The sequence below is a fragment of the Camellia sinensis genome, chromosome 7 (assembly GCF_055761805.1).
Source record: "Camellia sinensis isolate YWXY chromosome 7, ASM5576180v1, whole genome shotgun sequence".
NCBI classification, from domain to species: domain Eukaryota; kingdom Viridiplantae; phylum Streptophyta; class Magnoliopsida; order Ericales; family Theaceae; genus Camellia; species Camellia sinensis.
In genome coordinates, this window is record NC_138967.1 from 48320439 (window position 1) to 48346336 (window position 25898).

A 25898-nucleotide genomic window follows, 5' to 3' on the forward strand; every position below is an offset into this window, starting at 1 on the left:
TAGTTTTCTAATCAACACTTAACCAAAGTTGCTTATCTTTGGGCTGAGATTCTTTGGGACCTTATTTGAACTTTAGAAGGTGATTTTAGCTTGATTTGGTGCCTCATTTGTGCCTAAAGTGTGTTGTGCTTCAAGAGGTGTAAGACTCACCTTTTAAACTTATTTTGCATAACTTGTTTCACCATCTTTTTGTACTATTTTTGGCCTAGTTTTCAACTGTGAAAACCTCTGTTTTTCAGTCTTAAAAATGGTGGTTTGAGCCTATTTTGAGTTAGGGAATGGTCCACCCTTTTTGTCTCTTTGCTTGTTAAGCTTTTGTGCCATGTTTTCATCACTTTCAAAACAACACTTTTTTGTCTTTTAACCACTGAAATTCAGAGTCATTTCAGTGGTGGAAAACATGTTTTGAAGTCCAAAATATGAGGGGTTAGCCTCCCCTCCTTGTGTCTCACTTGCATGCCTAGTTAGCTTCACATGGTAGCATGTTTTTGTAGCCTAACTTAGCTTATTTCCAGCATATGTTTGCCTCTGATTTGGAATGATTTAGCTCTGTTTTGGGCTTCTTTGGTCATATGAGTCTTGTTTTGCATAGTTATAGTGCAAATAGCTTCACTAGTTGGTGTTTTAGGCCGTCAAACATGATTTGCTTGAGAGGGTTACATGTTGTGGTGTCTTTTTACATGTAATTTCAATGTATATAGCTCTGTCACATGCTCATTTGTTTCACTCTTTCATTGCTTTTGAGATTTTCTCTAGAGTCTTGTTTGCAAGCTAACATGTGAGCACACTTTTCTAGCATATTGTACCTTAATCTCAGCATGTTTTTCATTGTTTTGACTGGTCTTAGCTTTGTTTGAGCGGGTTTGGTCCTTTGAGGCTTGTATTGTGTGGTTGCAGTGCAATCTCCTTCACTTGCTTAATGTTTTAGGCTTTTTAGCATGAATTGCATGAGTTGATTGCATGTTTTAGTGTCTTTTTGCACTCCATTTCAGCACTGAAATCTCTGCAATCTCCCTCTATTCTTCACTCTTTCATTTGTTTTGAAAGTGGCTTTAAGCCCCTTGTTGGCATGAGTGTGGAATTGAGACCCTCATGCTTAATGGTTTAATTCCTTCGGGAGTTCATTACCAACAGCATGAGGCCTCTTTCATGCTCAAGGTACTTGTGGTTTAAGCCTACTTTCAATTAGAGGACATTCACTTTTGGACTAATCAATTAAAGAATGGATTGGTAATCTAAAATGTGTAAACAAAAATGAACAAAGTAAAAGCGGCAAGATTAAACATTTTCATGTTGCATTGCATGTGTTCGGATCAGACATTAATCCGAACACGAGAAAATTGGGACGTTTCATACTCAAAGTGATGAAACGTGCCACTTTTCTTGGTCACCGTCACCCTTGATCATGCATGATAGGGTGGTGGTTGTTTTGGTCTTGTTTGTGCATTCATTAAACTTGTACAAGCTTGGTTCTCTAGCCATCATGCATTGAAAATGCTTGTTTGATGGCTTGAGAGCCAAGAGTTACCCTCCTTTGAGTTTGTGTGATGATAAGGAGGGCAACAGTACACACATTCCTTGAAAATACATTGTTTTGCCTTTGTTTGCTCTCTGTTGCAGCAAAAGAAGAAGGCCAGGGACGAGGTGGCTGACCGGCCAGTTATAGTAGCCGACGACCACTTTTTGTAGCCGACTGGCCACCAATGAATTTTTGTACAAGTGTGCTCCTGAGTTGGAGCAGAGGCATTCTGGGAGTTGGTACAATTTTCGGTGATCACACGAGTGCAAACAGAGGCATCCGATGGCAAGGCAGTGGCATTTTTGGGTGGTGCAACCGAGCATGCATACGTCCCTTGCCATCGAGGCCATTTAATCGCTTTAGATAGCTTCGAATAGCTAGTTAACTCGAATATTGTACTTAATTAGTTAGTGTAACTAGTTATTCAATTCCAATTTATTGTAATTAATTAGCTTAGAATAAGTTAGTTAATTAGTTTCAATTGTGTTGTAATAATTAGCTAAAATAGTTAATTAGTTTTGATTTGTAATAGTTAGCTTAATTAGCGTAGCTAGTTAGCTTATTTCATTCAGACCCTCCTTCGCGAGGGCATAATGTTGTAATAAGTATGCGTACGTGTGTGCATGTCTTCCAACCCCACGTCTTTCTCCCTTTTATTTATCCGCTTTTGATGGTTAGATTAGGGATCATTTTTAATTAGCATACCTTATGCTAGCATGTTTGCATCCATTCATTTGTCTTGCATTCACCGAGGCTCGGCACATCATTCAAACTGCATTGCAATTTCAATACTTCTTTGAATACGTGTTTCAAAGCATGCTATCAAAGAGTTGCAAATTCCATGATTAAATAGCCAAGCCTGTTTAGTTACATCATATTGCATGTGTTGCATTAGACATCTTGTATTCTTAGGATCATGCATTTTTCTAACTAGTTTTTGTTTTGGCTTGGAGTACTCAGTAAATTTTATGCTTTATCATACCTACATGAGTGTGATTGCCATATTGCCATGTTTTACATGCTTGCCATGAGCCTATGTGCTTATTTGCTAAACTGCATGAATGCCTGTGGATGAAGGCTCGTTGTTTGAATTTGAACAATTTAATGATTGTAAGTTTTAAGTCCACTTGAAGTGGCAAATCCGCATTTTTTAAGCTCACTTGAGGGTGGCAAATTCAAACCATTTTAAAAAACAAACATGAGTTAAATTGTTCCAAGTCTTGCGACTAGTCTATACTTACTTGTGTGCGTCACATAGTAAAGTTAGCCAATAATCAGAAAAAGAACACATAAGATTTATAAAAGAACATATCATGATTAGTGGAGGCCGATCCTTTGATCAGGTGAGGGGGGGTGCTCAATTCATGACCTTCCCCCCTCGTACCCAAGTTCCCGAGCTAAGGCAACTTTGGCGATGACGGGCACATGGCCTTTGGCACGAGTCAGGGTTTCCTAAATTTCTCCAAAAATAAAATATTTAGGTAGTGACTCTGTAATCTGGCAAAGTAGTCCAATTTTGGCATTATTTGATTTTAAATCAATTTTCCAAAAAGATGTGCCGGATTGGACGCTTTGGTGTTTATTGGTTTCACATTGCACTTGTGAGACTAGATTTAGAACCGTGACAGGAGTCCGAACTGCAGGACCAATTCGAGCTTCCGAAAAGGGGCACGAAAAAGTCGAGCTACTTAAGGCACAATCAAGTGTTCAGATCGGCAAAACAGAACATACAACAATGGAATGAAACAAAAGCAGGAGACGCCGTTCTACTGGAAATAACATTTCAAGTGCTCGGCATTCCATGGATGGGGCAGGTCACTGTCTTCCATATCTTGCAGACAGTAAGTACTTGGGCGAGATCTGGCTTTGACAACGTAAGGTCCTTCCCATTTGGCTGCTAGCTTGCCCTCGGTCGAATTTTTGGTGGCAAGGGTTACTTCGCGTAAGATGAGTCTCTCACTGTGAACTCTAGAGGTTGGACCCTGCGGTTATAATTTGTTCTCATTCGCTGCTGATATGATGCCCGCCTGACAGCAATTGCCTCTCGAAGCTTTTCAACTAGGTTCAGATTAGCCCGACGCAGCTCTTCGTTCAGTTCTGGATTTGGATGTAGAACCAGGGGGGTCAGCAGGCCAATTTCCACTGGGATGACCGCCTCGACGCCATATGTTAGGCAAAAAGGGGTCTCCCCAGTGGGGGTTTGAACTGTCGTCCGATAAGCCCAGAGTACGTTTGGTAGTTCCTCAGCCCAGAGTCCTTTGGCGGCTTCCAACTTAGTCTTGCTGATCTTTAGAAGGGAGCGGTTGGTGATTTCGACTTACCCATTGGCTTGGGAATGGCCTAGGGAAGAGAAACATGGTCTAATGTTAAGATCTTCACAGAACTTCCTGAACTTGGCATTGTCGAACTGTTTTTCGTTGTCCGAGACAATGGCTTGAGGGATTCCAAATCGGCACACAATTGACTGCCAGATGAACCTGGTGGTGTTTCGCTCAGTAATTGTAGCAAGGGGTTTTGCTTCCACCCATTTGGTGAAGTAGTCAATGACAACCACAACGAACATGGTTTGGCCCCTACCAGTGGGTAAAAGACCGACTATGTCGATGCCCCACTTAGCGAAGTGGTAGAGACTACTGAGTGTAATTAGTTCTGTTGGTGGGGCATGGGGAATGTTAGCGAAGCGTTGGCATTTATCACACTTAAGAACAAATTCGTTAGCATCTTGATTGAACGTGGGCCAGAAGTAGCCGATGCGGAGGATTTTATGGACCAAGGATCTTCCACCTGAATGATTACCACAACTGCCCTCGTGTAATTCTCTTATCACATAGGTCACTTGAGCAGGACTGAGACACCTGAGAAATGGGCGTGAGAATCCCCGTTTGTATAGTAGACCGTTGATGATGATGTAATTAGACGATCAGACTCTGACCTTAGTGGCCTGCTGTTTATCATCTGGTAACTCCCCTTGTGTCAAAAACGGAATGGTGTCTTGAGCCCATGGGATAGGTTCATTTTGGAGGAACTGAATCTCTTGTGGATTTGCCGAAGTCGCTGAATGGGTCAGGTATTCAATGCGGATGCCATGACTGAAGTCTGACTGGTCAGCCGAGGCTAATTGGGCTATTTCGTCCGCCTTTGAGTTTTCTGACCTAGGGATGTGTCTAATCTGGAAAGTATTGAAGCAGCGGACGAGATGAAAGGCGATGTCCCTATATGCTCGCATCATTTCCTCCTTTGCGTCGAACTCCCCAATAATTTGTCCGACAATCAATTGGGAATCACCGAACACTTGGATATGGTTTACACCAATGTCTCTGGCCATTCGAAAACCTGCTATCAAGGCCTCATACTTGGTCTCATTATTGCTTGCGTCGAACAGGAAACGGAGGGCACACTTGAAGTGCTCACCCTTTGGGGTGGTGAGGATTAGACCAGCTGCACTACCCTCTTTGCAGGATGAACCATCAACACTAAGAGTCCAGGAGTGGGGGTTTTCTTCATCAGTGGTGAAGTGTGGTTGTGGAGGAGGTACGTTCGGAGTGAGATTGGTGAACTCTAAGATAAAATCGGTGACAGCCTGGCCTGTGATCACTGTTCGAGGTCGGTAAGAGATTTCAAATTGACTTAGCTCAACAGGCTATTGCATAAGTCTTCCTGACGATTTTGGTTGTTACATGACCTTTTTCAGAAGCTGGTCAATGAGAACCACTATGGAGTGAGCTTGGAAATAAGGTCAGAGGCGTCTGGAGGCTATGACCAAGGTGAGGGCCATTTTTTCTAACAGAGGGTAGTTCTGTTCTACCCTCCCTAAGAGCGCGGCTAATGTAGTAGACTGGACGTTGTACTAAGCCGTCTTCCCTAATGAGAGCTGCACTGACCGCAGTGTTTGACACAGCTAAGTAGAGGAAGAGGGTTTCGCTTGGCAGTGCTTGAGAGAGGAGGGGAGGGTTAGCCATGCACTGCTTTAGTTGTTGGAAGGCCTCCTCAGATTCGGCGCTTTATTCGAATGCTTATCGGAGGACTTTGAAGAATGGAAGACACTTGTCGGTTGCTCGGGAAATAAAGCGGTTGAGGGCAGCGACTCTACCCGTGAGTCGTTGAACCTCCTTGACCGTTTTGGGAGACCGTATTTCTATCAGGGCCTTGATCTTTTTGGGGTTAGCCTCAATGCCTCGTTGGCTAACCATGAAGCCCAAGAACTTCCCAAATCCCACGCTGAAGGCGTATTTCTCCGGATTCAGCTTCATCTGATATTTGCGTAAGGTTTAGAAGGTCTCTCGCAGGTCTGCCAAGTGATCGGAAGAGAGTTTACTCTTGACTAGCATGTCATCGATGTAGACTTCCATGTTTCAACCTATCGGGTATTGGAAGACGGCATTAACCAGGCGTTGGTAAGTTACTCCGGCATTCTTCAAGTCGAATGACATAACACGATAGTGATAAGTCCCTCTGCCGGTTATGAAGGAGGTGTGCTCTTGGTCGGCCGGGTGCATCAGGATTTGATTGTAGCTGTGAAGCTAAGCATCTTTTGTCCCGCAGTTGCGTCGACCAAAAGATCTATCCGAGGAAGGGGATAGCTATCTTTGGGGCAAGCCCGATTGAGGTCGGAGTAGTCAACGTAGAGTCGTCATTTGCCATTATTTTTGCGGACCAAGACCACGTTGGATAGCTACCTGGGGTAGTCTACGTTTTTAATGAACTGTGTCTTTAGTAGTTTGTCCAACTCGGTAGCGATGAGGGTATTGCGTTTTAGGTGAAAAATACGCTGCCTCTATCGGAAAGGTTGGAAGTGGGGCTCAATACTGAGACGATGAGTAATGAAAGAGTGATTGATACCTGGCATGTTTGAATGGGTCCAAGCGAAGACATCACTGTGCTCGGCTAAGAGAGCTATGAGATCAGCCTTGGCTTGAGAGGACAATTGGCTGCAAATCCTAGCTGTTTTGGCTGAATCAGAAAGATCGATAGGCACTTCAACAAGTTCCTCAACTGGTTCCCCTCTGACTAACTCCTCCTCGTCTCTGACGTCGAGACCCTTGATGATCATAGCCTCTTTCATTTTGACCTCATTTAGCGAGGTGACGTAGCACTCTCTGGCCATCGTCTGCTCGCCCCTCACTGTGCCAACCCTGAGGTCGGTCAAGAATTTCATGGCTAGATGGTATGTAGAGGTAATAACTTGGAAGGCGTTGAGAGCCGTGCGTCCAAGGATGATGTTATAAGCAGAAGGACAGTCGACGACGAGGAAAGTGAGTTGCTTGGTGGTCTGCCGTGGATGTTTTATGATGGTAATGGAAAGATTGATGGAGCCTATGGAGGTCACCCGATCGCCGGTGAAACCGACTAACGGGGTTTGGAGAGGGGACAACTTTTCTTCTCCAACCTTGAGTTGGCGATAAGCGTTCAGGAAGATGATGTCTGAAGAGCTGCCATTGTCGACAAAGACCCATCTAACTTTGTAGTTGGATAGGAGAGCGGAGATAATGAGGAGGTCGTTGTGGGGGTAACGGATGCCTGTGCAGCCGACCTCTGTAACGGTGATAGGTTCAGACCATTGCTTGGAGTGTTTGAAGGGGCGGTCCAATGTCGTTACTTCCTTATCAGAGCCTTGTCTTATTTTTCTGAGTTCGGCTCTTTGGGCAGATCGAGATGGCCCTCCTCATGCGAGCCCGACAGCGATGACTCTGATCTCGCTGACGGAGGGGGAGGGGGAGGGGAGACAGGATTGCCTTGTGCCCAGGGTTGTGATAGGAACCGATCATTGTCTTGCTTAGGTTGTGCGGGTTGTCGGGGGGTATGTCGGTGGTGGCCCCCCGACGGGTCGATCCTCTGTCGTTGCTGGGGATGGGCTTCCGTGAACCGACTGAGGTGCCCCTAGCGTATCAAATCCTCTACCTGGTCTTTAAGGTTAACACATTCTTCAGTGTTGTGGCCGTGGTCTTGATGGAAATGGCAGTACTTGGATTGATCTCGCCGGTTGGAGGGAGATCGTGATGGTTGAAGCCATTTCAGGTTGTAATCTCATTGAATTTGGTTCAAGACTTGTTCCATGGAGGAATTGAGAGGGGAGTATCGTTCGAACCGACCGGGTGGTCGGGTAGGTGTCGGTCGAACGGCTCGAGCAAGTTGGTCAGTATATTAAGGGGGTTTATGTGTATATTGGGAGGATCTGGGTTCGGGTTCTTTTCTTTTGTCCTTAGAGGATGGATTTTTAGGTGTGGAATCTTGGCGGGCTGCCAAAGAGTCTTCGACATTCATATATTTTTGGGCTTTGGAAAGAAGGGTGGCTATGACGGTCGGAGGGTTTTTAGAAAGGGAGAAAAGGAAATCAGATGGTCGTAAATCGGCCATGAAAGCTGTGAGGATGACCTTGTCATCATTTTTCGCCACCTGTAGGGCCTCAGTGTTGAAATGGGTGACAAAGCTGCGTAGTGACTCCCCTTCCGTCTGCCGGATATTAAGCAGTTGAGTTGCTAGACGTCGTTGGCGCTGAGCACCAATGAAATGGCTCAAGAAAGAATCACTTAAATGTTAGAAAGTAGAGACAGAGTCTAGCGGTAGCTGACTAAACCATAGTCGAGCTGACCCTTTAAGCGTCACGGGGGAAGCTCGACACATGATCTCATCAGGGAAAGTATGGAGGATCATGAGGGTCTTGTAGGTCTCCAAATGGTCGACCGGATCAGTTGTGCCGTCGAAGGTGTCGATCGAGGGCATTTTGAACTTGGGGGGTAGGGGTTTGTCCCTGATGGAGGTGACAAATGGGGAGTTGCCTGTTGTGGAGGGTTTATTTTGTATGTTCTTCATGACTCTCTAAAGCTGGAGTTTCATGGCTCGGAGTTCTACATCGCAAATAGGAACATTATCCCCTCTAGAGTGCAGTGGGGACTGAACACTACTAGCCTCTCCTTCAGGGGCAGGTGCTTGAATTGATAGATGTAAGCCCCGAGATGGTGGGTTCATGTCTTGAGGTGGGGCTTGTAGACCCTCTAGATTGGAAAGGTGGGCTCGTTGGAAAGGATGGTTCGGGGTTTGTTCTCGATTGTGAGGGATATCTTGTGGTAGGAGAGGAGGCATAGGGAGATTTCGCTGGAGTATAGTGTTGATCAAGGCCTGGTTTCGTTCGGCCAAGCGGTTGATGCTGTTGGTGAGCTCTGTGAAGTACTGAGGTGGGTTGTTTGGGTTGGGAGGATCAGATTGGGGGTCGACGACATTGTGTTGAGAAGCCATGGATCTCGTTGTAACCATCCACCTCGATGGAAGGTAATGAGAAATTATCGAGAATGGGTCTCCGACAACAATGAGCACAACTGTTAACCCGAGTGACAGTTCACACAGACGGCACCAACTGATGATGCTACTGATCCAAGGGAGGGCGAGTCGGGTTGACTCACGCTTCCAACACTTTTACTGGATTCGAGGCTCGCTGGTGGTGCCTGCAAAAAGGTCCAACGAGGAATGGAAGTCCCTGAGCGGACCTTCCGACGATCAAGTTAGGATAGAGGAGATTGACTGTGTATAGAGAGAGAGAGAGAGAGAGAGAGAGAGAGAGAGAAGAAGAAGAAGAAGAAGAAGAATGATGAACTTAACCTTTGATGTGTCTTGGAAACCTCCTTATATCCTTTGTCCACTCCAACCTGTCGTGTTGGCCGAAAGTCTATACTCTAGCTTGCATTGTTCACGGTGAGGCTGCATATTCCGACGTAAAGGGGTTATCGCATTTAATGCTGGCTGATGTGTGGTGTAATAACTTTACAGGATCTTTGTCTGCTTACGTGGCTGGTTCCTTGCTTGACAAGTGTTTAGATGCCATTGGTTCCTGGTTTAACATTGGGTTCTCAAGGGTGTTGGGCTTTGGTGGCTTGAACCGTGAATTGGGCTCTAAGTTGTGGGCCAAAACCTTTTGTGGGCCCACCGATGTCACTCCCTTTGACTGCTTCACTTGAATACCGAGAAAATATCTTGTATGTCTGAAACCAGTCATCTGGTACTCCTTCATTATGGCTCTTTTAAATTCTTCTACCATTGATGGTTTAGTACCTATATAGATTAAATCATCAACATATAGGCAAATTATGATAAAGTCTTGCGTACCTCTTTTCTTGATGTATAGTGATAGCTCACTTTGGCTTATTTGAAAACCATTTTGACAAAAATACTTGTCAATGTTGTTGTTCTAGGCTTAAGGTGCTTGCTTCAAGCCATACAATGTCTTCCGAAGTTTGTAAACCTTGTCATCTTTACCTTTGATTACATACCCTTGCGGTTGTTCAACATAAACTTCTTCTTCAAGCTCTCCATTGAGAAAAGCTTATTTGACATCCAAGTAGCTCGTTTTGTGCAGCCAAGACAAGAATGGGTCTTATTGTCTCCATGCGAGCAATTGAAGCAAATGTTTCATTAAAGTCCACTATAAGTTGCTGTGGGTAGCTTTTTGCAACTAAGCGAGCCTTGTGCTTCTGGATTGAGCCATCTTCTTTATATTTGGTCTTGTAGACCCATTTAAGTCTGATCACATCTTTGTCTTTAGATAGATTAACAAGATCCCAAGTGTAATTTTTTTCAATAGTTGCAATTTCTTCATCCATTGGCTTTCTCTAAATTTCTTCTTTCACAGTTTCTTCGAAAATCTATGGCTCACAAGCAAGAAATGCTACATCACAAGTTTCATATATTTTTCTTAAGGAACATACCTTTCTTGGTATCATTTCAGCTTCTTCAGATGAAGAGCTTCCTGGAGAGTCATTTCCTGACCTTGGGCTTGGACTGTTATGTGGGCTTTGGTTTGGGCTTTCTTTGAAAGTTGAAGATCATTTTCCTTCCGTTGCTTCATTAAATTCAAACTCCTTCTACTCTAGGGCGCTGTTTGGGATTCCGAGAATTAGGCTATTATAGCCTCATTTGATTTTTTAGCCCAAAAGCAACACTGTGCATGGATTTTCAAAAAAAAAAAAAAAAAAAAAAAAGAAAATAGGCTGCTGTTGGACAGTGTAGGCACAGCCTACACTGTCACAGCCGGATAGTGTTGCCCCCAAGGGCGAAATTACCATTTTGCCCCTTTATATCAATTTTAAAAAATAAAAAGTTAGGGATAAATCTGTCATTTTAAATTTAAACATCATTTCAACACACTTTTCAATACAATAACTCAACTAAAAAATCATCTCATCTTCCCAAACACAAAAACTAAAATAGCCACTAAAATAGCCAAAAAGCCAAATAGCCTACTAAAATAGCCACTTCCCAAACGAGGCCTAGGATGGAGTTGTCATCCCACTTCCATGCTGTCATTTCATCAAATATGTCATCTCTAGAGATTACTAATTCATTTTTCATTGGACTGAACAGACGATATCTTTTTAAGTCGTCGCTATATCCAATGAATATATTTTTTTTTCCATTTCTCGTCAAATTTTTTCCTTTTTTGGGAAGCAATTAAGACATAAGGAAGACAATTCGTTTGTGCCATGCCTTATATGTAGGGGTGTAATTTGGAGCTGACCTAGCCCACCCGGGCCTAGGTTGGGCCGACCTATCTCTCATTTGGGCCTCGTGAGCTCCCTCCATTTTTCAAGTTGGACTGGTCCATAGGATCAAAAGTTAGGCCTAGGCCCATGGGGTATTCGGGCCTTTGACAGATTGGGCATCGGGTCGGGCTAGCAAGCCTAGGTCTGGGCTTGGGCTTGGGCTTAGGTCGGGCTTAACAATTTTTTTTTAATTTTTTCCTGCCAAAATTTTATTTTTTTTCAATAAAAAATGACATTGGGCCTCAAGTTGATGGGTTGGGCCAGGCGAATCAGGCTCTAGAACACACAATCCAGGCCTAGGCCTAAGGTCTTAGGTTAGGCTCGGCCCGGCCTTGCCTGGGCCTAACGGGGTCGGGCCCACCCGGGTTGCTGGCTTACGAGCCAGATTTACACCCTTACTCGTATGGTGTTTTGGTTTGCTTAGCCTTCGTGAGAGATTGGTTCAGAGTATAAACTGCAGTGTTGACAACTTCAGTCCAAAATTTATTAAGAAGACCTTTACCTTTTAGCATGCTTCGTGCCATCTCCACAATTGTTCGATTCTTCTGTTCTGCAACTCCATCTTGTTGAGGAGGGTATCGAACCGTGAGCTATCTTTTGATCCCCTTTTTCTTTATATTAATTCATGAATAGAGTATAAAGGAATTCTCCTCCATGATCTGTCCTTAATGTTTTGATTTCTTTGCCACTTTGCTTTTTTACCAAAGCTTTAAATTGCAGAAATACTGAGAAGACTCCTAATTTTCTATCAAGAAAATAAATCTACATCATTCGAGTATAATTATCGACAAAGAGTATAAAATATTTGTTGTTACCAAGAGATGATGTTCTGCAAGGTGCACAAATATTTGCATGCACCAACTCCAAATGTGCTTTGGCTCTCCAAGAAGTCTTTGGAAATGGCAATCTATGCATTTTTTTTTCACAAATGCATCATTCACAAATTTTATTGATTTTGCCAATATGAGGCAATCCTATCACCTTATCCTTTTCTTTTAATAATTTTATTCCCTTGTAATTTAGATGTCCATATCTAAGATGCCATAAATATGGATCATTGTTGTTTTTACTTTTAAGGGAAAAATTATTATTCAGTGGCATTACAAGAGGAAAAAATTTGTTTGGAGTCATTTTGACTTTTGCCACTATATGAGTTTCCTTTTTGTCAGAGATTATGCATTCATCATTATTAAAATTTATTGCATAACCTTTTTGTATTAATTGCCCCACACTTAATAGATTTTGGGTTAACCCTGGAACATAAAGAACATCATAAATTAATTTTTTGTTACCTTCCTTTGTATTGATGAAGATGACTCCCTTTCCATCAATATTTTGTAGCTTTCCATCACCAAGCTTTACCTAAGAAGTAGGGGTGTAAATTTGGCCCGGCTTGGCCTGGTCCATGTTGAGCCTCGCGGGCTCCCGCCGAAATTCAGGCCGACCCACGGGTCAGAAAATAGCCCAGGCCTAGGGGTACTCGAGCCTTGGGTAGGTTGGTGGACTTGGGCTTAGGTGGGTCCAAACATTTTTTTTTTGTTTTTTTTTTTAAATTTTTTCTACCAAAATTTTATTATTTTCCACAAAAAAAGACACTGGGTCTCGGGCGAGTCGGGCTTTGGGCTGGGCTTCAAAATGATGGCCCAGACCCAGGCCCAAGGTCTCAGACTAGGCTTGGGCCCAAGCCCAAATGGGTTGGGCCCACCCTGGACCACAGGCCATTTTTACACTTCTACTAAGAAGAGACTTTTTCATCTAGTTGCACAAAAATCTTGTGATTTCATGTCATTTGATTACTGCAATCACTATCCGAATACCAAATATTTTCTGACTCTTGTTGGGCATTCATACAAGAGAATAATTGTTCTTCTTCATTTTCTTTAGAAAAATTAGCTTTGTCACTATCATTGTTGAACTAGCAATCACGCTATGAATGATTTGAATTTTTGCATCTTCTGCACCTAAATCTACAATCTTTAGATGCATGATTAAGTTTTTGCAAATAGTGCATTGAGAGTCAAAGTTACCATTGGAATTTCTTTGATTGTTGTAGTCTCTTCCTTTGTTCTAAGCTTGAAATGAACTTCGATCTCTTCGTCCTTTTCCGCCATGCTTCTTCTTTGAAATGAATCCCTTTCTTGATTTTCTTTGCTTTTTGTGTCTATTACTGGCTTTGGATTGAAATGCTTACTCCATGGGTTGATTTGTAAACCTGCTCATTCTTTGTTCATGTGCCTCCAAAGAACTCATTAGCTCATGTCAGGTAAGTTTAGATAAATCCTTGGTTCGATGGCACCAACAATATGCTTGAACTTTTGAGGCAAGCTTCTTAAAACTTTTTCAACAATTCTCTTGTCGTCAAGGTTATCTCCATAACTTCTGATTTGATTGTCAATTCCAACAACTAAGGAAAAGAACTCATAAATAGATTCAGTATCTTTCATTGCCAAATTGTCAAAATCTCTCCATAATGTTTGTAGTTTAATTGAGATGACCTTATCAAAGCCTTGATATTCACACTTTAATAGACCCCAAGCTTCTTTATAGGGCATCTCCACCGACCTATCCTCTTTTAGGGAGGTCTGATTTTTATACATCACCCAACATCATCATAATTTCTATTAGATATTTTTTTGATAAATATCTTGATAAATTATTTATTTATTGTTCTAAATTTTTTTAGATTACAAATTATATTTTAACAGGTAATAGTAAAATCTCATTAGTGGTGATTACCGTCTCTAAAATATTGAAGGAAAAAGGTAAAAATTGTATGTTTATTTTCTATCTAGGTTTTGCGTGTGCTGTGCGTGACTATTTTATAGTTATATGCTTTGCTTGCATATAGGGTAATCTTTTGTCATTTATTATCACTAGTAATTAGATTGTGGTTCCCAGATTGAGTTTCATATTGGTTTTATGAATATCAGCATATTTTATGAATGTGGTAGTGGAATTGTGGTCCCAAGTTTGAATTTTGTTGTTTGTGGATTGTTATCTCCATTGTGTTTGTTAATGAGAACAAATTTTTTTATGATTATGAGACCCGTTTGGTTGAAATTTTTTTTGAAAGTAAGGATTATTGTTAAATATTAATGTTTTTTAAAATTGTATTTGGAGTATGAATTTAGATATGAATTTGAGAAAAAAAAAAAAGGAAAAAATTTGTGAAATGTAATTATATTTCATTCACATTTCACTTTTTTTTTTTTATTTTTTTTTTACCTTTTTAAATTCCTACCCAAATTCATACTATAAACCTAACCTTAAAGTGAATGTGTGGTTGAAATTTTGTATTTTACTGTTAATTTATTTTGCTTTGATTAAAATTCATTAAGGATGGTTGATTATTTTAGTATAGAATTGCATCATGGAGGTCAATTCAAGTAGGAACCACATGTTATTTATGAATGTGGTGTGGTCAGCTATATTGAAAACTGACATAGATAAGATATCATCTTTTGATATTAGAGATACATATCTATAAATGGGGGGAAGTGGGACCAACATTGAAATATTTTACAGGTCGTTGGGTATCCTTTGGACAGTGGTGTGGTCAAAATGACATCAAATCAAGGTGTTATGAAAATCCTTAAGTTATATGAGGATTTGCCAGTAATAGTCATTTATGTAGTAAGGGGTGATGATCCTCTTATGGTTGTTTCAGTAGAAGGTGAAGTACTATCAAGTAATAAGGATATAATGAGATCTTAGCATGTTGAAGATGTCACAGGGGATGGGGTTCAAGGAGTTGAAGGGGTTGTTGGTGAGGGTGACACAAAAGACGAGGTTAGTGCACCAATAGATATTGATTTGACTGATTATGAGTTTTTGTTTGAGGATAATGCAACCATTAATAACAATCAATTAGGTCTAATATAGTTGGTCACTATGCCTTTCTTAGGACTTAATCCCTAGAGAGGTCATGGGTTGAACTAAGGGAATGCAAGTATTTAGGTGTTTTACTAAGAGTAGGCACGTTTTCTTCCATTGATGTTAATTTAATAATTAACAACTAACATTTACCGATAAAAAAATAATGTAACCTTTCATAACAACATTGTGGGACAACCTATTGATGTTGAATGAAAGTCATCCAAAACAAGTGGAAAACAATGATATTGCTCTTGAGGGCTCTACTGAAATTGATGACCATTGACTATACAGTGGGCACTTCTGAACATGATCACAGCTGAAGCAACAGTGATGATTCTAGTTGGTTTTTTGAAGATCTAGAAGGTCCAGGAAAGGATAATGTTTTCCCCACAAATGATGGTAATCAAGAGGGTCAACATGAGAACATAAATGAGGCGGAAAATAATGCTCATCAGGGTGAAAATAAAGCTGATTCAGAATTTGATAGAGGATGTGACTGGGAAATGGTTGTCTGATTCAGAAAATGATGATGGACTTGGTAGTTTAGTTTGAAAGGGTCTTCAGATGAGGAGGGTGATGGGTACCCTGAGTATAATGATATCATGTTGAGGAATCCAAAACTTGTGGTAGGTACTGATGAAATTCCCCTCACCTCAAGCCTTTAGAGAGTTGTTAAGGGAGTACAATGTGCATCAAGGGTATGATATCAAGTACTTGAGAAATGAAAACAGGAGAATCACAGCCGTTTGTAGGTATGGCCATGACTGGAGGATCCATGCTTCTCCAATTTGGGGGACTAATGTTTTTCAAGTCAAAACATTGAAGGGAAAACATGATTGTGCAAGGCATTATGACAACAAGCAAGCAAATTCAAGCTATTTGGGGATGAAGTTTGTTGATGAAGTGAGAGACCATCCTGATATTAGACTTGACTCACTAAGGAAAAAGATAAAGAGGAAGATAATGGTGAACGCAAGTAAATTCCAAGTGCATAGGGCAAAACGGAAGGCTAGGGATGAGATTTGATGGGATCTAGAGAAGCAGTACCACAAGTTGTGGGATTATTGTGAAACAATGAGACATTTCAATCCAAGAAGTCGACTTTTGTTAATATCAGACCAAAAAATTGAACCACCAAACTTCCAAAGGATGTATTTCAGATTAGGGGCCATGAAGGATGGAGTTTTAACTGGATGTAGGCCCATCATAGGGCTTGATCAATGCCATCTAAAAGGTATGTAGGGACAACTGGTTAGTGTTGTAGGGAGGGATGAAAATGACAATAAATTTTCTATAGCATTAGCAATAGAATGGGATTCATCCTAAATAAAAAAATGTTCAAGGTATTCTTTGCATACTTTGTTCAACGTTTATTATTTAGTTCAATGTTCAAAAATGTTTATTACTTTTCAATGTTTGTATTTGTTGTTTACTACATCATGATAAGTTTAATTTATTGTAGAGGAAGTCAAACTCAATTACTAGACATGCATCAACTTCAACCAGTCAACCACCACCAACTTCTTCTAGTGTTACAAGAAGTATGGCACAAAACACTAGCTCACAAGTATATGCTTAACTTCAATTGAGGGTTAAGTTCAATATGGTTACTTGTTTAAATCCAATTTAATGGTTAGTTATTGTTAGTGTTTTAAGTAATTTTCAATTATGATTAGTTATTTAAGTTCAATTTTATGATCAATTGTTTAAATTCAATTTTCTCTCCCATGTAGTCTAGTGGGAATGTTGGGAGAGGTCATGCAAGAGGTAGAGGAATAGATTTTATTACAACTTCTGAGAGAGGTAGTCAACCACCACGAACTTCTTCAAATGTTACAATGAGTATGGCCTAAAGGTCATGCTCACAGCTATATGCTTAATGTCAATTAATGGTTAAGTTTAATTTTCAATTATTGTTAGTTATTTAAGCTTCAAAATTCCATTCTTAAATTCTTATAATTTTGAAAAAATAAAATAATTATGTGGCACCTCCCTTCTCACAATTCAACTCTTCTCACCCTCTCTCCCAATACTATTATATAAAAAAGAAAAAGAAAATAGTATTAAAAAAACCACGTAATATCTTCTTCTTATTTTTTAAATCAATAAATGAAAAAAAAAAAAAAAACACATGCCTCTCACTCTCACGAAAATATCTTCCACCATCATAATTTAACATGTCTATCATATCTCACTCACATCATAATTTAAATAAATTTACTTAAATAAATTTTAAAAAATAGAAACCCACAACTCTATAACTTAAATAATTTTTTTTTTTTAAAAAAAATAATTTGAAACCACAACTCCTACACAAAAATTAAATTAAAATAAAAAAGAAACCCACAACTCCATAACTTATAGGGAAAATTATAGTAGAAAATCTTCTTTTATACTTACATTCTAATTAGTCCATAAGATATTCCTATATCTTAATGAGTCTTATTATTTTAGAATTTGATCCACAAAATTCTAATTTCCATATTTGAGATATTTTTATGGGCAATTTTACCCTTATAGGTAATTTCTAACCCTTGCCAACTTAATATGTGCTTATGGTGTTCTCTAATTTGGACTATTTTTTAACTTTTTGTATATTAAAGTTCTAAAATTCATAACTTTTGTTGTACATATTTATTTTTGATGAATTTTTTTATTTTTGAAACCTATTTAACAAGATTTATCAAATAAAATCTCACTTGAATATATAATTATATATATAAAAAATCATAGTATGAATGTTCAACCATGTGAATATTCACCCAACTATCCAAATCATATGAAACTTATCATTATCAATTTCATATACCACAAAATTTTCAAATTCACAATGTGAACATTTATTCAACGATTATTGAAAGTCAATTTTTCATTGCAAACCATTTACAATACCCACATCATAAAAGATTCAGAAGAATCATTCACAAATTACATATTGGGAATGTCCATACCAATATTCACTAGGATTATTCATAATTCATTTAACAACGTAAATATACACCAAAAAATATTTTTAACAGTGTAAAACATTAACACAACAATTCATTTTAAATAATTTTTGTCATTGTGAACATATTCAGTAAAAATATTCATTATGAATATTTATAAGTCATATTTAACAATGTGAACATAAATTAAAAGTTATTTTTAATAGTGTGAACATTAACATAACTATCCAATTCAAATAATATTTATCATCATCAATGTTCACATATCATATATTTTCAAATTCATAACGTGAACATTCATGCCACAATTATTACACTGCTGGAAAATCTATTTTTAGCGGCGTTTAAAAAACGCCGCTAAAAGTACTAAAAACGTCGCTAATTCTTTTTGTGACGTTTAGTACCAAACGCCGACGACGCGGCCGTCGCTATAACTTTATGGCGTTTGAAAAACGTCGTTATATTAGTATAGGCGACGTTTTTAAAAACGCCGCCAAATGTCCTACCTAGCTGTATTATGACGTCACTAGACATTTAGCGACGTTTTGGAAAACGCCATCATAGACATTTATACATTTTAAAATCTAGCCGTTACAATGGGATATAGTGACGTTTTTTAAACGCCGCCACAGCTTTTTTTTTTAAACTTTTAAATTGTGCTAATTTAATATGGTTGAACAAAAAAAATACCTGTCAAACAATTATCAAGAACTAATAATTGATGTTTATTAAAATAATAAATAAACTAAGCTTGAAAACAAAATTAAAAATAAAAAACAATGCATTACATACCTAAGAATAGAAACAATTTAGATTTTAAATACATCAATTAAAATCAAAATGGACAAGAAGTGTAATTTCCCAAAAAAAATTAAATAGGAATAGAAAGCACACTAATGTGGATCCGTTGGAGAGATTGTTTTGTTGTTTGGTTCTTTGTTAAGAATCTTATACTTTGCACATGAAAGAGAATGGAGCAGCCTAACAACATCATCATCTGTCAAGTTTAATTGAGTCATGATTTCCTGATAACTCAATCTGCCTGAGGTTGAGGTCAAAAGACTTGTAACTAGGCCAAAAGCCAGTAGTTAGGACAGTAACAGTCAGGTCAATCCCAGGACTTGCATCTGGATTGGTTTTGAGGTACTCTTCAAAGTTAGTTTGATTTTCCCTTGCCAAAGTCAAATCTGTGACCTGGAAAACAGCAAAGTAAGAAAACAATTATTTCTGCCAGTATACCAAAACTACATTAAAGCATGGCTTGCAAATTAATACAGGTTGTAGACAACTCACCATTCCTTCCATCTTTGATGTGAACTGACCACCACACTGCTGCTTCAGCTTTGTCAGGATACTTCTCTCATGCTTCATCTTTCTTATCTGCCTGTACCAGGACACTTCTTAGCATTAGAACCAGAAATAAAATTAGAAAAGATTATCACTAAGACATATACAAGAGTGGATATGTTCTTTCCACCCAGAAAAGAGGAAATAAAATAAAAAAAGGAAAAGAAAGAAAAATTTTAAGTAAACAACCTTGGTCAATGAGTATCCCATGCATCTTTGTACTGGTCGTAACGTGGGGAAACTGCCCATTGCCCTAGATGATGATTTGGCATAGAAATCAGATCAGTTAAAAATTCATCATCCTAAATGTTTTACCAATTTACCACAAAACTAACCAAGAAGATGATTCAACTATAGTAGCAAATAAACAAGTATAGTAAATAAAAAAAATAGAGCTGGAGACAGATGCTTACTGCCATGGCTGGTGGCAGTCCCCCAAGAACATCACCAAGCCCTCCAGTTTTGCTCCATGGACCCACCTCAGCTCCCACAAAAACAATGTTCATCCCACTTCCATATATAATGGCGCTTGATGGTCTATCATTCTCAGTTTTGGGACCATTTTTATTACTGGCATGCTTGGCGATTGCTTTCGCATTCTTTTTCATTTGTAGCATGTCTAATTTGTTCAAAGATCTTAATCCATTGTGAGTCATGGTTTGTCTCTTCAGGCCAATCTGACCCATGTTTGTTATAGTTTCTCCTCCGCATGGTTTGTCTCTTTAGTATTTTATTACTGGCATGGTTTGTCTCTTTAGTATTTATAGCAAAGAGTCTATGAATTTCAAGTTACTTAAGCAATGAGAAGCAGATACAGAGTAATAATTAGGGACACTTGCATGTTTTCCATTCTTGCGTCGTCAAGCCATTGTCACTGGGAAAAACCGGTCCAACAGAGTATAAATACCACCGCCTAAGAGGAAAAATTAGAAAGTTCATTACCTGAAGGGAAATTAGCAGCAGCAGCACGAGGATCAAAGTTGTTGAAAAATGAAGGAAGCTGTAACTCAATTATCTGCAATATCGGCCAGCAAGACCATGGAAAAAAGAGGGACATTAGTCAGGAATAAATAGATAAAAACAATATCAATTTCCAACTTAAGTGATTCTGTTTAGACATACTTAAGTATGCCATGCTAACAGAAACCAATTGGGTCAATTAGATAACATGGCTCGAGTCTTATGTAAGCTGAAAACTAAAAAATTTATTTCCATTGATACTATTACTTCGTTTCACTTTCAGACCTTATAAAACCTTCAAACAGGAGGAAAACATAACCAAGAATTATGTCCAAAATTATACATTAATTAAAGCCATACCTAAAATAAATTGGAGTACTCAGTCATCAAGGCCCATTTGTTCCAAATTATACGTTATAAACCTGATAGCAGCATTTTAGCACTAGTGCAGCCATAACCTCTGTCTTTAACAAATTAACCGAAGTGAAACGCAAATGCAATCTTCATTTTCTTATTTCAATTTTATTTCTTTAAAGCTTGAAAGTTTATTTACATAACATAAAGAATCTCAGTATATATCATTTATATAATACTAATTTTAAGAGAAATTTTAGCACTAGTGTAGCCATAACCTCTGTCTTTAACAAATTAACCGATATCCTTTTGATGAAGAAATTATGGTTGGCGATACCTTGGGCAGTAGAAAACATGAAATGTGCTCTTGGTGGATACAGCATTGCCCACGAGAGAAAGAACGCTTTGATAATTTTGGTTACCGAGAACTGAATCAAGAAGACCATTTCTTGGTCGAATAACGCATAAGAGAGATTATAGACAGTTCAAGTATGGACAGCACCACCTGCACTTGTTAAAAGGTAAAAAAAAATGTTCAAATTACTATTGAATGAATTAAAGAGGCCTAAAAAAAACAGGGGCAAAAAAAAAAACAAGGGCTGGGCTGAAGTCACCTTCTTGTTGCTGCGAAAAATAGAAGAAATCAACTTCGACAAAAGGGAGGAAATCGACTTCGAGTGGCTCTTCTTGCTGCACTGCAAAAAAGAAGAAAAAAAAATGTAAAAAACCAAGAAGAATCAAAGAAGAAATGAAGAATAAAAATGATGAAGAAGAAGAATCGAACAAAGGACATTCACCGGAGTTTACTCAATGTGTAGCATTTTGGGCTTGGTTGTAAGAGTAACTAGGTTAGGTTTGTTATTTTGAAGTGTGTGTTTGAAGATTGGCTTGTGCAAGTTGTTCCATTACACAAAGGCAAAACTACAAATGTGCCTGAAAGATTGAAAAATTGAAAGGTTAATTTGAAATTCTAAATTTGCTTCCCTCCTAACAGAAGAGTTTCAAGCTGTCAACTTTATGGTAAATATGATGGAGAATAAAAGGGAAAAACTTATCGACAACCTTTGGAAAACAAAACTTGATTATAGCAATCAATCAATGTCAAGATCATGAAACCGAAATGGCAAAATCTGCAGAACAGTTGCAGCTTATATGACTCCTCGAAAAATTGCAAACCTTCCAGTGATCAAATAAATAGATATAATCAAATAGATATTAAAAAATAATAGTAATATCTGTCTCCGTTATTAAAACCAATACTTAAAACATTCCCCAAAATCAGAAATAGTAACCATTGGGAAAGAGGCTAGTGCTAAAATATACCTCACGAATGGTCATAAGGCTTGGCTTGTCTCCCACTGGTGGAGTTTGATTGCACACAACATGGCAAATAGGCAACCTGGAAGATGTACCCTCACACAAAATACAGCTCCAACCAGCAACGATGTCCATCCATGCCCCCTATGTTTTTCCAGTGGACAAGAATATGGATCAAAATAGAAGTAAGCTATTGGAATGCCTAAGCAATTTTTGACACAGTAAAATCTGACAGTGAGAAATAACCACTGGCAATATCAAAGAGCATCTTTGAGAGGTTGAAAAAACCATCTATAACCACTGGCAGTGAGAAATAAGGACATAATTCTTCCTGTAGAAATGAGATGCAGCAGGAAAGGTAATTAGACTTCTCCACACAAAAGTATATCCACAGAGGTAAAAATTTTAAAAACTAAAAAAAAAAAAAAACAAACAAACAAACAAAAGAAAAGAAAAAGAGAGAGAAAATAAAAATTTTAAAAAAGTAATTGTCAATGCTTGACACATATTGCTTATGCTGTCAGCATTTTTGTAGGGAAAACTTTCTTTTCTGGTCATGAACAATTCCATAACTAGAGCATCAACCAGAGAGCATCCACGATATCTATATGATTGATTGCTATAATCAGGTGAGTGCAGAAAGATTTTACACTAATAAACCTCTATAATGGATACATACGCCATTAGGACAGAAAAAGTTAACACATTAACCAATTTCATTCTTAAAAAACCAAGCAATTGAGATTATGAACCGATAAAATGGTTTTTGGTGTTTCAATAAAGCTTTTTGTAATTATTCATAAAAGCCCAAAAAGTGTACTGGTTCTTCAATTATAAAACGGTGCCGTTTTGGTTAAATAATATGCGGCGGTTATAAAAACGCCGTTAAAAATTAAGAAAAGTGATGCTAACACTAATTGGAAAATTTGTGGGTTTGGTATGGGAATTGGAAAATTTGATATTCACCTCTGTGAGTCCAGCCATACTTAATTTCTGGGTGAGTGAAACAAGCTGCTGGAATGCTCAAATGGTTGAGCATGTGGTCTTTTCCACTGACTTGTTCAACAACTATATGAAGAGAGCAACGCTAAATGTGCAATAGGTGTAAAATGTAAAGCATATAGCCGGAAGTAGCAAATAGCAAGGTAATAACCACATACCAGAAAATTGTGTTCATGACGGAATGTATAGATAACAAATCATACAGAAAATTGTGTTTATTTGAAAGAAACGCGATTTGCATATGTTTTCCAAATGCAAGAGAGACACTGTAAGTTTCACTTGTAGAGAAACCTAGTGAGGCTCCAGAAAAACACTAGATAATGGACATTGAAATAGTCTTGCTCTTTGGTAAAGTAACAGTTTGAAGATGAAATGATGAATCAATCACTAAGACTTTCACAACTTGTGTCGTGAATAACAGAAACATAAAGTCAAAAATTAATAAATAAATTTTAAAAAACTCAGAAAGCATATCATCAACAGCATTCAGTAAAGACAGTTTAATAACATTATTGGCACATGAATGATACAAAAGTAACTGAGAAATTGTTGCAAAAAAATTATAAGACAAATGTAAAAACCACAAGAAAGCTAATAGAGTTAACATGAGGATGACAGCAAGATAGACCTGTGCATGAGTGATGTAGAACTTTAGCTGGTTCATTTCACTGGCGATTCTCTCCAAAAGCATGCTTTGGGCCTCCCTGGGATTTGTTCCATTTTCAGTGTGTTGAAAAGAGATTCCATTGCTTAAATGATCCTTTTCTGCAGAATTTAGATCTCCATTGGACAAATCAGCGAGCATACTAGGCAGCTCCTTTATCAGTTTCTCAATCTGCATTTCAAAAAATCAAATGAAGATATTAAAAAGTGACCATGAGTCATTGCAATAAACCAACAGAATCCCACAGTTGGGATTTGTTCCATTTTCAAATACCAATTCCACCATTCCAAACAACTTGTTAATGAATGCAAGCTAGTTTCATGTATTTTAACACCCAAGTCAGCTTCTTCTATAGAAAAAAAGTAAATTGAAATTTACTAAATATCTAAGGACTCTAGAATTATGTGAAAGATATGTTATGATGCATGAAGAATATATCAAGGTCTGAGTCTAGAAGAGTCTTATGTTAAGTATTATTAATGAAGAAAGCCACCATGAGAGAGCAGAAATGAAAAGCTTAACAAGGTTTATTGTAAGAAAAAATTCAGTCACAATACAAAATTTTCCAACAGTAATACAGAACTAGCCCAAAATTTCAAACATCTTCTGTCTCTTTCCTTACGGACCACATTTCAGCAGATTGATTTTTTTGGGTGAAGGAGGAAAGAGCTTTCTCCTTTCCTTTCCCTACTCTCCTCCTTAATCTTTTCTATCATATGGAGGAAACCTTCCCTTCCCTTTCTATCACAAGGCTAGATTAAGAAATCCCAGTCTAGCAATTCAACAGCAAGTATTAGAGAGAGGGGAATAGATACATTCATAATTGGTATGAAATTAATAAACAGAGGACAAATAATTGGTATGAAATTATTTTTGCATTAATTAATGCCGAACCCAGCATAAAATTTTAGATTAAGAAATTATTGTTTCGAATGAAAATTTTTAATGAGAAATTTCAAATCATAAACATATATTTTCGAATGAGAAATCTCAGATCTGAAACATGTGTTTTTGAATAAGAAATTCCAGATCTCAAACATATTTTTGAATGAGAAATCTCAGATCCGAAACATATGTTTTTGAATAAGAAATCTCAAATCCCAAACATATTTTTGAATGAGCAATCTCAGATCTGAAACTTAAGTTTTGAATGAGAAATCTCAGATCTGAAATCTTAAACTTATGTAAACCCTACGAGAAGAATCGCCGGAAGGAAAAGCTTGAGAGAGAGAGAGAGAGAGAGAGAGAGAGAGAGAGAGAGAGAGAGAGAGAGAGAAGAATACGAAATTGAGATTGTAGACGATGGTGCTCACCTTAGTCAACGGTGGTGATGGTGGTGGCGGTGGAGCTTCAAAATCGAGAGAGAGAGAGCTTCGAAATCGAAATCACTTTGAGATTGGATCTGAGATGAAACTGAGCTGAAGAAAGTTGAATCTTAATCTCTGAGACTGAAGGGTTTAGAGAGAGAGAGAGAGCGATCGAGTGAGTGAGTGAGTGAGAGATCTGAGATGAAACCGAACTGAAGGTTTCCAGATTCAAAATGAGGGCCTGAAGAGAGAGACAGTGAGAACGGTTCTGATAGCAGAGCTAAGAGAGAGACATGTGAAGGCGTTAAAAAACGACTTCTATTCCTTAAACGGTACCGTTTTAATTAAAATAAAAGGTGACGTTTATAAAACGTCGTTAAAGGTTAGAAACAGTGGTGTTTATAAAAACGTCGCTAAATAAACGCCGTTAAATTCTATATTTCTTGTAGTGTTAGAAATAAGTTTTTATTAAAATTAGTTAAAATATTTACATCATAATGAACCAAAGCATCAATAACAAATTTCATAATTAGATATGGGACTAATAATTGGAAGAAGCCAATGTAATGATCAAAAGGTTTGTTGCCATAAGCCAATTTTCAACTTCTTGCCATAAGTATGTATATACGGAACTACGGAGAAGTGTACAACAGATTATTCATAGAAGGTTAATATTGTAAATTGGCTATCTATAAGACTAATTGGAACATTAAAAAAAAAAATATTGGATTGATTACAATAAAAGTAATAAAAGTAGGATTTATGAAAAAAAATGTCCCTATGTATATAAGTTTAAAGAAAGTAGAAAGGACACATAAATTAAATTTTAAAAAATAAATAAATAGAAACACACAATCCCATAATTCTAATAAATTTAAAAAATAAAAATTCACAACTCACACAAACGTTTCTCTCCTTCCTACTCTCATGCGCCTCCTAGGTGTTTGGAAACACCTAAAAAAGCAGCATTTCTTGATTTTTTTTTTTTTTTTTGGTCTTTAATAACCTTTTAAAAATTAGGTCAAATTTTTTTCTTTTCGGTCCGTTTTGGGAAGACAGATCTAAAAAGTAATT

General features: G+C 38.2%; 1 protein-coding gene across 28 annotated transcripts; it reads right to left on the reverse strand.

Annotated features, from left to right (window-relative positions):
- Positions 1 to 18636: 18636 nt before the first annotated feature.
- LOC114303600 (granule-bound starch synthase 1, chloroplastic/amyloplastic-like) lies at positions 18637 to 25201 on the reverse strand. Of its 28 annotated transcripts, none has more exons than XM_082877850.1 (11): positions 24831 to 25141; positions 23482 to 23688; positions 21858 to 21995; positions 21149 to 21229; positions 20872 to 21039; positions 20541 to 20602; positions 20163 to 20235; positions 19634 to 19956; positions 19410 to 19473; positions 19167 to 19257; positions 18637 to 19067 (listed from the first exon to the last, which is right to left on the reverse strand). In XM_082877850.1, the coding sequence occupies exons 2-5, from the start codon at positions 23656 to 23658 to the stop codon at positions 20968 to 20970; spliced, it is 468 nt and encodes a 155-aa protein (XP_082733976.1). In that variant the 5' UTR covers positions 23659 to 23688; positions 24831 to 25141; the 3' UTR covers positions 18637 to 19067; positions 19167 to 19257; positions 19410 to 19473; positions 19634 to 19956; positions 20163 to 20235; positions 20541 to 20602; positions 20872 to 20967. The 28 variants fall into 28 exon arrangements, 23 of the variants coding, with proteins under 23 accessions (XP_082733976.1, XP_082733975.1, XP_082733990.1 ...); XM_082877849.1 differs by having other exon boundaries at positions 19634 to 20094; XM_082877864.1 differs by adding exons at positions 22098 to 22182; positions 22818 to 22919 and having other exon boundaries at positions 19634 to 20602; positions 24831 to 25123.
- Between the last annotated feature and the right edge of the window lie 697 nt (positions 25202 to 25898).